Here is a 13610-nt window from a genome sequence, read left to right on the forward strand (position 1 = left end):
ACCGATTTTACAATATACCAAAAATTTCGGTACAGTATAATATCATAATGAAATTTTTGGTATCGGTATACGATTTTTAGAGAAATTTTTGGTATACTGTACTGATACCTAAAATTTACTCTAAGTGGTATAAATATCTGAATTTCGGTATACCGAAATTTCGTTTTGGTATGGGTATAAAAATTTTTTATACCATACTTTTTGGTATGATAACGGTATACGGGTTGGTGGTTTGGTATAGATAAGTGTCTAACGAGGCTTTCCATCTATCATTGCTCTATCAGGTAAATGAAACTGTTATTTTTGTGTCTAATATTGCCATTTATCATCGACTCTTTATTCTCTTTCCTTTGAATACATCACTTGTTAAATTTTGGGTTATGACTGAAAAATAGTATTTTTAGCACTTTCCCTCACATTTGGGTCAATATTTTAGTGGTTACTTGTCCATTTTGTCATGACCATGGGTTTAAATTTCACTTATCCTTTGTTGACATTTACTACTACTTCTTCTTATACTTGTCTGGGACCAATGTCTCAACCAAAAGAATTCGTGTTACTAATTAAGAACGAGGAGGAGATATTACTGTGATAAATCCTCTAGGGAGGAAGTGACTATCGATGTCTCTGGAAACTCCTGGGAGGACATGACTGTCGACGGCTTGTACGTATTCCATAACACATTTCATCTTTTGCCGAGGGAGATTAGGTCGGCGGCTCGGTGCGCTCAAAACGCTCAAGTTATTTAGCAATGATATCGATCGAGGTGCTGCCGCCTGAGGTGAGGTTGTCAACATGTTGGTACTCGAGCGATTGCAGCTGAAGGTCTCTTCATCGAAAATTTCTGGCCTCTATCCTTACAAAAGCTTAATTCTTTGACAGAACTAGAGTTGTCCAAGACCCCACCTAGGTTGTCTGCTTCGTCAATCTTGTCTAAGATTTCTGGACTTAAGTGCCTAACGAGGCTCTCCATCTACCATTTCTCTATCAGGTAAATAAAACTGCTATTTTTGTGTCTGATATTGCAACTTATTATCGGCTCTTTATTCTCTTTTCTTGAATAAATCATTTGTTAACAATGACTGAAAAATGACATTTTTAGCATTTTCTCTCACATTTGGGTCAATATTTTAGTGGTTACTCTTCCATTTTGTCATGACCATAAGGTTTAAATTTCACTTATCTTTTGCTAGCATTTACTACCACTTCTTCTTATACGTAGGGGTGGGAAAAAATACGAAAATTTTCGTATACTGCACATATCATACCGAACTATACCAATTTTACAGTATATCAGAAATTTTGGTATGGTATTATACGATACCGAAAATTTCGGTATCGATATCAGTATATGATTTTTAGCAAAATTTTAGGTAATCGTATTGATATCGAAAATTTACTCTAAACGGTATGAATATCGGAATTTTGTTATACTGAAAATTTGGTATACCGAAATTTCGGTATGGTAATAGTATGAAAAAATTTTATTCTATATTTTTTGGTATATATGGTAACGATATACGAGTTGGTGGTTTGGTAAAGTTAAGTCCCTAACGAGGCTCTCCATCTGTCATTTCTCTATCAGGTAAATGAAATTATTATTTTAGTGTCATATATTGTCACTTATCATTGTCTCTTTATTCTCATTTCTTTAATTAAATCACTTGTTAAATATGACTAAACAATGATATTTTTAGCACTTTCCCTCTCATTTAGGATAATATTCGACAATGAACCATTTAAGTCATTGTATGAAACATTGATTTGTATGAATAATGTGAATTCACTCAAGGGAATCAAACACTCTGTTAGATTGTTAAAAGAAATATCAAAGCTATGTAGTATATTCAAATTCCTCAACTCAAGTGGAAGTTGTCCTACTAATCCATTATCACTGAGGTTTAAGACTGCAATCAAGTGTTGCAATGAACCTAATTATGATGGGCTGCCGCCTCCCAACTTGTTTCCTCCCAACTATAACTGAATCAATTCTCTTGCAGTATCAACTGAGAGAGATGAGATAAATTTTCAAAGTTTATCGGTATTGTTCCATTGAAAGAGTTGAATCTCAAGACCAACACAAATAACCAATGACATTCTGATAATTCAAAAGGCAAGGGACCATACAAATTGTTATTGAACAGATTCAGAAGCTGAAGGTTGGATAGGTTTTCTATTTGTCGAGGTATCGGTCCATCAAGCTTATTCATAGATAAGTTGATCATGGTCAGATTCACAATGTTCCCTACAGTTTGAGGAATTTGTCCATTGCGTTTGTTGAAACTTAAATCAATATATAGCAAATTTGATGCCACAAAGAATTCTGGAATTGAGTCACTAAGATTGTTGTGTGAAAGAACCAACCTCTTCAAACTCGAAAAGTTTGCAAGGCCTGGAGGTATTGTCCCATTAAGCATATTATTGCCTAATAACAAAACCACCAATTGATTTCTAAAATAGATACCAAGAGTGATGTTGTCAACAGGACTATTATTAAATAGGTTAAGAGTCTCAAGTTTTTTTCAAGAAGCCAAGTTCTAATGGTATTCTTCCCTACAATTGATTATTAGAAGCAGAAAAGAATGTCAAGTTAGTGTAATTACCCAATGCCTAGAAGTTCACTTTCAAATATATTGCCGGAGAAAATTAATCTCTCCAACTTGCATATTGTTTTTGAACTAAAAGAGATGTTCCCCTCTAGATCATTTTGACTAACATCCATTTCTGTGAGGTTATCTATGGTCATGGGAATAAGTCCTGTCAAATGGTTTGCGTATAGATAGAGTTACTGTAAATCACTACAATTACCAATTGAATTTGGCAATGTACCAGAAAGATTGTTTTGACCAAGCTGTAATAATTTAACATTGCATGCATTTGCATTGAAAGAAGGAATTGAGCCATTGAGATTGTTATCATTAAGGTAAATAATCTCAAGAGACGGTCTTTGGAACAAAAGACTCGGTTTATTGCCACTCAATGAATTATTGTAAAGCGCCAAGTTTGATAACTTTTCTAAATTCTGAAGGGTCACTGGTATCTCACCTGAAAGGAAATTATTTGAGAGTTTCAAGTGTTCAAGAAGGGTGCAATCGCCCAATTCTGAGGGAACAAATCCAGAAAGATCATTGGCAGCAAGATTTAGTTTCTTCAGACGTCCAAGCAACCAAATTTCTTTGCCCAGAGAACCCGAAATTCATTGCATAGGAAGCTCAATTGAAGTGAAATATCCACTTCTATCGCAACTGATTCCCGCCCATCTGCAGGGACTTAGATCTGATGAATTTGGGTAGAGTTCATCGACTGAGGAAGTATCAAGTTGCTGGAAAGGGCTTATAGTGCAATTCCATCAGAGTTCAAGGCATTGCTCAATTGAAAGATATCCAAGAGCAACACTAACAGAAAATTCGTTATCATGTTCATTGGGCCTTAATAGAAACAAACAAGTCTGCTATCCTAAGACCGATTTTACAATATACCAAAAATTTTGGTATAATATTATACTATACAAAAATTTTCGGTATCGGTATAAGATTTTTAGCAAAATTTTTGGTATACCGTACTTATACCGAATATTTACTTTAAATGGTATAAATATCGGAATTACGGTATATCTAAATTTCGGTATGGTATCGGTATGAAAAAATTTTATACCGTATTTTTGATATGATAATGGTATACAGGTTGGTGGTTTGGTATGGATAAGTGCCTAACGAATCTCTAATCTGTCATTTCTCTATCAGCTAAATGAAATTGCTATTTTTGTGTCTGATATTGCCACTTATCATCGGCTCTTTATTCTCTTTTCTTTAATAAATTATTTGTTAAATTTTAGGTTATGACTGAAAAATGACATTTTTAGCACTTTCCCTCACATTTGGGTCAATATTTTAGTGGTTAATCTTTCATTTTGTCATGACCATAGAATTTAAATTTCACTTATCCTTTGCTGGCATTTACTACCACTTCTTCTTATACTTAGGGAAGGAAAAAAATACTAAAATTTTTGTATACTGTACATATCGTACTAAAATTTACCGAACTATACCGATTTTACGGTATATCAGAAATTTTGGTACGGAATTATACCATACCAAAATTTTCGGTATCGGTATCAATATACGATTTTTAGAGAAATTTTCAATATACCGTACTGATACCGAAAATTAACTCTAAACGATATGAATATAAAAATTTTGATATACCAAAAATTCGGTATTTGATATACCGAAAATTCGGCATACCGAAATTCCGATATGGTATCGGTATGAAAAAATTTTATACTATATTTTTCGGTACATTAACGGTATACGGGTTGAAGGTTCGGTATATATAAGTGTCTAACGAGGCTCAACATCTGTCATTTCTCTATTAGATAAATGAAACTGTTATTTCTGTATCTGATATTTCCACTTATCATGAACTCTTTATTATCTTTCCTTTGAATAAATCACTTGTTAAATTTTGGGTTATGACTGAAAAATATTATTTTTAGCACTTTCCCTCACATTTCGATTAATATTTGGCAATGAATGACTAAAGTCATTGTATGAAACATTGATTTGTATGAATAATGTGAAATCACTCAAGGGCATCAAACTCCCTGTTAGATTGTTAAAAGAAATATCAAAGCTCTGTAGTATATTCAAATTTCTCAATCCAAGTGGAACTTGTCTTACTAATCTATTATCACTGAGGTTTAAGACTGCAATTAAGTGTTGCAACTAACCCAATGATGATGGGATGCTGCATCCCAACATGTTTCCTCCCAACTACAACGGAACTCATTCTCTTGCAGTATCAACCGAGTGAGATGAGATAAATTTTCAAAGCGTGTCGGTATTGTTCTATTGAAAGAGTTGAATCTCAAGTCCAACACAAATAACCGATAATCTTCTAATAATTCAAATGTCATTTACGACCACTTCTTATTATACTTAGGGGTGGGAAAAAATACTAAAATTTTCGTATACTACACATATCGTACCAAAATTTACCAAACTATACCGATTTTATGGTATATCAAAAATATTGGTATGGTATTAAACCATACCAAAATTTTCGGTATCGGTATCAATATATGATTTTTAGAGAAATTTTTAGTATACCGTACTGATGCCGAAAATTTATTATAAACGGTATGAATATCAGAATTTTGGTATATCGAAAATTTAGTATACCAAAATTCATATATGGGTATGAAAAAATTTTATACAATATTTTTCGGTACGTTAACGAAATACGGGTTGGTGGTTCGGTATATATAAGTGCCTAACGAGGCTCAACATCTATCAGATAAATGAAACTGTTATTTTTGTGTCTGATATTTCCACTTATCATCGGCTCTTTATTCTCTTTTCTTTGAAAAATCACTTGTTAAATTTTAGGATATGACTGAAAAATGGTATTTTTAGCACTTTCCCTCACATTTCGGTTAATATTTGGCAATGAACCACTAAAATCATTGTATGAAACAATGATTTGTATGAATAATGTGAAATCACTTAAGGGCATCAAATTCCCTATTAGATTGTTAAAATAAATATCAAACCTCTGTAATATATTCAAATTCCTCAACTCAAGAGGAAGTTGTCCTACTAATATATTATCACATAGGTTTAAGACTGCAATCAAGTGTTGCAACGAACTCAATGATGAAGGGATGCTGCCTCCCACCTTGTTTCCTCCCAACTACAACTGAAATCATTCTCTTGCAATATCAACTGAGAGATATGAGATAAATTTTCAAAGCTGGTCGGTATTGTTCCATTGAAAGAGTTGAATCTCAAGTCCAACACAAATAACCAATGACATTCTAATAATTCAAAAGGCATTTACTACCACTTCTTCTAATACTTAGGGGTGGGAAAAAATACTAAAATTTTCGTATACTGCCCATATCGTACCGAAATTTAGTGAACTATACCGAAATTTTTGATATCGGTATCAGAATATGATTTTTAGCATAATTTCCAATATACCATACTGATACCAAAAATTTACTCTAAACGGTATGAATATCATAATTTTTGTATACCGAAAATTTGGTATATCGAAATTCTGATATGGTATCTGTATGAAAAAATTTTTTACCATATTTTTTAGCATGGTAACGGTATACGGGTTGGTGGTTCGGTATTAATAAGTGTCTAACGAGGCTCTCCATCTGTCATTTCTCTATCGAGTAAATGAAACTATTATTTTTGTGTCTGATATTTCCACTTATCATCGGCTCTTTATTCTCTTTCCTTCGAATAAATCACTTGTTAAATTTTGGGTTATGACTGGAAAATGGAATTTTAGCACTTTCCCTCACATTTCGATTAATATTTGGCAATGAACTGCTAAAGTCATTGTAGGAAACATTGATTTGTATTAATAATGTGAAATCAGTTAAGGGCATCAAACTCCCTATTTGATTGTTAGAAAAAATATCAAAGCTCTGTAGTATATTTAAATTCCTCAACACAAGTCGAAGTTGTCCTACTTATCCATAATCATTGAGGTTTAAGACTACAATTAAGTGTTGCAATGAACCCAATGATGATGGGATGCTCCCTCCCAACAACAACTGAAATCAACTGAGAGAGAGATGAGATAAATTTTCAAAACTTGTCGGTATTGTTCCATTAAAAGAGTGTAATCTCAAGTCCAACGCAAATAACCAATGACATTCTGATAATTTAAAAGGCATTTACTACCACTTCTTCTTATACTTAGGGGTGGAAAAAAATCCTAAAATTTTCATATACTGCACATATCGTACCAAAATTTACCGAACTATACCGATTTTAAGGTATATCAGAAATTTTGGTACGGTATTATACCATACTGAAATTTTCGGTATTGGTATTAGTAAATGATTTTTTTGTGAAATTTTCAGTACACCTACTGATACCGAAATTTTACTTTAAACTGTATGAATATTGGAATTTGGTATACCAAAAATTCGGTATACTAAAATTCCTAAACTTTTCCTCGCTTAAATAGGGTTGACTAAACAGGCCTTCCCGGGGCCCTGTTTTTATCCCCGCAAACTCGTCCATTCGAGCTCCGAAAAATTCCAGAAAAATTCTCAGAAATTTCAGAAAATTCCCTTATCATTATTCGCTATTTTTTCGGTATTTTACACTGATACTTCAAAAGGCAATGGACCATACAAATTGTTATTGGACTGATTCAAAAGTTGAAGTTTGGCTAGGTTCTCTATTTGTTGAGGTATCGGTCCATCGAGCTTATTCATTGACAAGTTGATAATGGTCAGATTCACAATGTTACATCTTAAGGAATTTGTCCATTGAGTTTGTTGAAACTTAAATCAATTTTAGCCAATTTGATGCCACAAAGAATTCTGGAATTGAGACACTAAGATTGTTGTGTGAAAGAACCAACCTCTTCAAAATCGAACAGTTTTGCAAGGTCTGGAGGTATTGTCCCATTAAGCATATTATTGCCTAATAACAAAACCACCAATTGATTTCTAAAATAGATACCAAGAGGGATGCTGTCAACAACACTATTATTAAATAGGTTAAGAGTCTCAAGTTTTTCCAACATGCCAAGTTCTAATGGTATTCTTCCCGACAATTGATTATTAGAAGCAGAAAAGAACATCAAGTTAGTGCAATTACCCAATGCCACTAGAAGTTCACTTTCAAATCTATTGCAAGAGAAAATTAATCTCTCTAACTTGCATGTTGTTTTTGACCTAAAAGAGATGTTCCCCTCTAGATCATTTTGGCTAACATCCATTTCTGTGAGGTCATCTATGGTCATGGGAATAAGTCCTGTCAATTGGTTCGCGTATAGATAGAGTTACTGTAACTCACTGCAATTAACAATTGAATTAGGCAAAGTACCAAAAAGATTGTTTTGAGCAAGCTGTAATAATTTAAACTTGCATGCATTTAAATTGAAAGAAGGAATTGAGCCATTGAGATTGTTATCCTTAAGGTAAATAATCTCAAGAGACGGTCTTTGGAACAAAAGACTCGATTTATTGCCACTCAGTGAGTTATTGTAAAGCGCCAAGTTTGATAACTTTTCTAAATTATGAAGGGTCACTGGTATCTCACCTGAAAGAAAATTATTTGAGAGTTTCAAGTGTTCAAGAAGGGTGCAATTGCCCAATTCTGAGGGAATAAATCTAGAAAGATCATTGGCAGCAAGATTTAGTTTCTTCAAACATCTAAGCAACCCAATTTCTTTGCCCAGAGAATCCGAAATTCGTAGCACAGGAAGCTCAATTGAAGTGGCATATCCACTTCTGTCGCAACTTATTCCCGCCCATCTGCAGCGACTTGGGTATGATGAATTCCGAGTAGAGTTCACCGACGGTGGAAGTATCAAGTTGCTGGAAAGGGCTAATAGTGCAATTCCATCAGAGTTCAGCATTGCTCAATTGAAAGATAGCCAAGAGCAACACCAACAAAAAATTTATTACCACTTTTTCTTATACTTAGGGGTGGAAAAAATACTGAAATTTTTGTATACTGAACATATCGTACCAAAATTCACCGAACTATACCGATTTTACGGTATATCGGAAATTTAGGTACGGAATTATATCATACTAAAATTTTCGGTATCGGTATCGATATCAGTATACGATTTTTAGCGAAATTTCCAATATACCGTACTGATATCGTAAATTTACTCTAAACTGTTTGAATATAGAAATTTTGATATACCGAAAATTCGGTATACCGAAATTACAATATGGTATTGGAATGAAAAAATTATATTCGGTATTTTATGGTACGGTAATGGTATACGGGTTGGTAGTTCGATATAGATAAATGCCTAATGAGGCTCTCCATCTGTCATTTCTCTATCAGGTAAATGAAACTATTATTTTTGTGTCTGATATTTCCACTTATCATCGGCTCTCTATTCTCTTTCCTTTGAATAAATCACTTGTTAAATTTTGGATTATGACTGGAAAATGGTATTTTAGCACTTTCCCTCACATTTCGATTAATATTTGGCAATGAACTGCTAAAGTCATTGTATGAAACATTAATTTGTATTAATAATGTGAAATCAGTTAAGGGCATCAAACTCCATATTTAATTGTTAGAAAAAATATCAAAGCTCTATAGTATATTCAAATTCCTCAACACAAGTCGAAGTTGTCCTACTTATACATAATCATTGAGGTTTAAGACTACAATTAAGTGTTGCAATGAACCCAATGATGATGGGATGCTCCCTCCCAACTACAACTGAAATCAACTGAGAGAGAGATGAGATAAATTTTCAAAACTTGTCGGTATTGTTCCATTAAAAGAGTGTAATCTCAAGTCCAACACAAATAACCACTGCATTCTGATAATTCAAAAGTCATTTACTACCACTTCTTCTTATACTTAGGGGTGGAAAAAACACCTAAAATTTTCGTATACTGCACATATCGTACCAAAATTTACCGAACTATACCGATTTAAGGTATATCAGAAATTTACCGAACTTGTTAAATTTTGGGTTATTACTAAGGTTTAAGACTGCAATCAAGTGTTGCAACAAACCATATGATAATGGGATGCTGACTCCCAACTACAACTGAAATCATTCTCTTGTAGTTTAAACTGAGAGATATGAGATAAATTTTCAAAACTTGTCGGTATTGTTCCATTGAAAGTGTTGAATCTCAAGTCCGACGCAAATAACCAATGACATTTTAATAATTCAAAAGACATTTACTATCACTTTTTCTTATACTTAAGGGAAGGAAAACATACTAAAATTTTCATATACAACACATATCGTACAAAAATTTATCGAACTACACCGATTTTACGGTATATCAGAAATTTTTTTATAGTATTATACTATACCGAAATTTTTGATATCGGTATCAGAATATGACTTTTATCAAAATTTTCAATATACCATACTGATACAAAAATTTTACATTAAACAGTATGAATATCAGAATTTTGGTATACCGAAAATTTGGTATACCGAAATTCTGATATGGTATCGGTATGAAAAAATTTTATACCGTATTTTTTAGTACGGTAACGGTATACGGGTTGGTGGTTCGATATAGATAAGTGCTTAACGAGGTTCTCCATCTGTTATTTCTCTATCAGATAATTGAAAGTGTTATTTTTATGTCTGATATTTCCACTTATCATCAGCTCTTTATTCTATTTCTTTGAATAAATCACTTGTTAAATTTTGGGTTATTACTGAAAAATAGTATTTTTAACATTTTCCCTCACATTTCGGTTAATATTTGGCAATGAACCACTAAAGTCATTGTATGAAACATTGATTTGTATGAATAATGTGAAATCACTCAAGGGCATCAAACTCTCTGTTTGATTGTTAAAAGAAATATCAAAGCTCTGTAGTATATTCAAATTCCTCAACTCAAATGGAAGTTGTCCAACAAATCCATTATCACTGAGGTTTAAGATTGAAATCAAGTGTTGCAACGAACCCAATGATGATGGGATGCTGCCTCCCAACCTGTTTCATCCCAACTACAACTGAAATCATTCTCTTACTGTTTCAACTGAGAGAGATGAGATAAATTTTCAAAGTTTGTCGGTATTGTTCCATTAAAAGAGTTGAATCTCAAGTCCAACGCAAATAACCAATGACATTCTAATAATTCAGGAGGCATTTACTACCACTTTTTCTTATACTTAGGAGGGGGAAAAAATACTAAATTTTTCGTATACTACACTTATCGTACCGAAATTTATCGAACTACACCGATTTTACGGTATATCAGAAATTTTTTTATAGTATTATACTATACCGAAATTTTTGATATCGGTATCAGAATATGACTTTTATCGAAATTTTCAATATACCATACTGATACAAAAAATTTACATTAAACAGTATGAATATCAGAATTTTGGTATACCAAAAATTCGGTATACAGAAATTCTGATATGGTATCAGTATGAAAAAATTTTATACCGTATTTTTTAGTACGGTAACGGTATACGGGTTGGTGGTTCGATATAGATAAGTGCTTAACGAGGTTCTCCATCTGTTATTTCTCTATCAGATAATTGAAAGTGTTATTTTTATGTCTGATATTTCCACTTATCATCGGCTCTTTATTCTATTTCTTTGAATAAATCACTTGTTAAATTTTGGGTTATTACTGAAAAATAGTATTTTTAACATTTTCCCTCACATTTCGGTTAATATTTGGCAATGAACCACTAAAGTCATTGTAAAATACCGAAAATAGGCAAATATTGATAAGAGAATTTTTCAGAATTTTTGGAAATTTTTCGGGAATTTTTCGGAGCTCGTATGGACGAGTTAACGGGGATAAGATTTGGGTTCTGGGAAAGCCTATTTTGGCTACTCATTTAAGTGAGGAAAAGTTTACTTTTTCCTTTATTTTTTTCTTTTATTTCTTTACTTTATTTCTCTTTTCCTCCGTTCCTTTCCCTCGCCGAACCCCTCACCCGACCCGACGGTTTTCCTTTCTTCCCCGATTCTTCACTGTGCCGTTTCTTCTCCACACCGGCGACGCTGACTTCACCGCCCTAGCGCCGGCCACTTCCTCCTCTTCTCCGAGCCTGATCTCTGCCCACCGACGCCGAGTCGTGCCCTAGTTTCCACTGCTGCCACCACCACAAGGAATAGCGTCGACGCCCCATTTCCGACGCCACAGTGTCGCGGCTGGTCGCTAGCCACCCGAGCTCTCGTCGCCGGCTAACTCCTTGTGCCTTAGATTTTTGGGTTCACAGTCACCTGATCGTGCCGACGCCGACGCACAGAACTTCTTCCCTGTGCCCTAGCACCGGCAGCCGACTACACCGTGCCCTAGCACTGTCGACGGATTCTTGATCACCTCTGACCAGTGGAGAGGAAGAAGGTTACAAGTTGGTGAGGAAGTGGTGATCTGTGGTGTTTTTGGGATCCGATAGTCCATTTCTGCCACCCGGGTCCAGCAGCCACGAACTTTGTAGTGGATCAGTGATCTTCTCCTCTGATTTTCTTCCCTGTTGTGTTGCTTTGTTGTGTATGTTCTTCCTCCTGGTTGTGGATCAAGGGTACGAGATTTGGAGAGGAAGAGTCAAGAAGTCTTTGCTGAGAGGTTGCTATTCTTATCCAGCGACACCTGGTTCCCAACAGTAACCCTCCCATCCAACACAGCTGTGATTTGAGGTAAGGATTAGATGTATTTGAATATTGGTTGTAGATCATGTTCCGAATTGGAGGATTTGGTTAGATGATCATGTGAATTTTGGTAAGGAATATGATTATGATACATATTGATTTAGGTAGGAATTGATACATACATAATTGATTATGTGTTGGAATTGGTGATATGTGGTGAATTGTGAAGGGGATGTGGATCTATTGGATTGATTCACCATGATTTATTCCTAATAGGTTTAGGATTTGGTCATTTTGATTTAATGATATAATTAATTGTAAAATGTGATTACAGGAGGTTGATTCGAGACGAGTATCTCGACGTCAAATTTGGATCGGATTGGACCTTACCGATTGGAGGCGGGTACCTCTTGACTTATCTTTTATGATATTGTCTTTGGATATGCATAGTATTTTATAACTACAAGCAATGAACATGTTTGTCTTTGGTATGTCACTGTTTGATATCCATAGCATGTTAGGTTTATCGCCTGTGACGTATCCGTGCTTATATCATGTGATTTATTGCCATGAGTACTGTATTACCATGAGTATCTTAGTTTCTAGAATAAGTGACATACCATGTTTTACTGAGGTTAGGACTAGGTTCTGGACTTTTGGTTTCAGTCATGTGTATCGAGATTGTCTGATACTTAGGTTTTATGCCATGACTGGCTTGTGTACCTCTATTTGTATATCATATATGATTCGTGTACCTAGACCTTGATTATTGATATGTGCATATTGTTGGTACATATATTATGGAAGGAGATATGTTTAGGATCTAGGTTGCTATACCATAGAGGACCTGTATGCCCTAGATCCGTGGATTGACCTACTGATACTGTGGTACCCATATCATGTATATATGGATTTTTCTATGCTGATCAGGATATTTCATACTTATTATATTCAGGACATAGGTTTTTGATATTCTATCTGACCTGTGTACTATAGATTTTTGGTATGTGACCATCGCTTTTACAGTACCCATTTTGTATATATGGATATGGTTATGTTTATCAGTTTTTGTTATGCAAAGTGACATGCATCATGATTGCATGCTGTGCGATTGTCGGCTCCACTATGGTTGAGCCCATCGCCAGTTACATGTACTGCACACACCCCCACTCATGGTTTAGTGGTATATCAGGCAGGTGTGTGGCGGTTCTTTGCTCCTGGTCATATGACTCAGTGGTAGCCCGCCTCTGTTTGCTCACGGCATGTAGTGTAGCAGGTATGTAGCCGAGACGGTGGACTGTTTGGCTCCGTTGGTTAGGAGACTCAGCGTGAGCCGGCAGAGATATCCTCCCGTCATCGCCGGGAGTTAAGAGCATTGAGCTCCCCATTTATGATTTGGGGTCACAGGATAGGAGTACGACAGGATCCCGTCCACTCGGTCACTCATCGGGAGCAGTGATGAGAGTGCAGTTGTCATAGCCCTACCCACTGGTCTCGCCATTTGTGTGTGA

At 34.8% G+C, this 13610-nt stretch overlaps 1 protein-coding gene across 1 annotated transcript; it reads right to left on the bottom strand.

The window, feature by feature from the left end:
- Positions 1 to 1985: 1985 nt before the first annotated feature.
- LOC122054727 (leucine-rich repeat receptor-like protein kinase PEPR2) lies at positions 1986 to 8394 on the bottom strand. Its single transcript, XM_042616166.1, has 4 exons — positions 8076 to 8394; positions 2809 to 3045; positions 2604 to 2757; positions 1986 to 2451 (listed from the first exon to the last, which is right to left on the bottom strand). The coding sequence occupies exons 1-4, from the start codon at positions 8392 to 8394 to the stop codon at positions 1986 to 1988; spliced, it is 1176 nt and encodes a 391-aa protein (XP_042472100.1).
- Between the last annotated feature and the right edge of the window lie 5216 nt (positions 8395 to 13610).

The sequence above is a fragment of the Zingiber officinale genome, chromosome 3B (genome assembly GCF_018446385.1).
Source record: "Zingiber officinale cultivar Zhangliang chromosome 3B, Zo_v1.1, whole genome shotgun sequence".
Classification (NCBI taxonomy): Eukaryota; Viridiplantae; Streptophyta; class Magnoliopsida; order Zingiberales; family Zingiberaceae; genus Zingiber; species Zingiber officinale.

Bases quoted from the DNA above. Each gene is read 5' to 3' on its own strand.
- LOC122054727 (XM_042616166.1), bottom strand. From the start codon at position 8,394: ATGCTGAACTCTGATGGAATTGCACTATTAGCCCTTTCCAGCAACTTG. The intron at 2,758-2,808 runs GTAATTGTAGTG...ACCATTTGACAG, and splicing joins TACATTGCCAAATTCAATTG to GACTTATTCCCATGACCATA. The intron at 2,452-2,603 runs GTAATTACACTA...TATCTATTTTAG, and splicing joins AGTGAACTTCTAGGCATTGG to AAATCAATTGGTGGTTTTGT.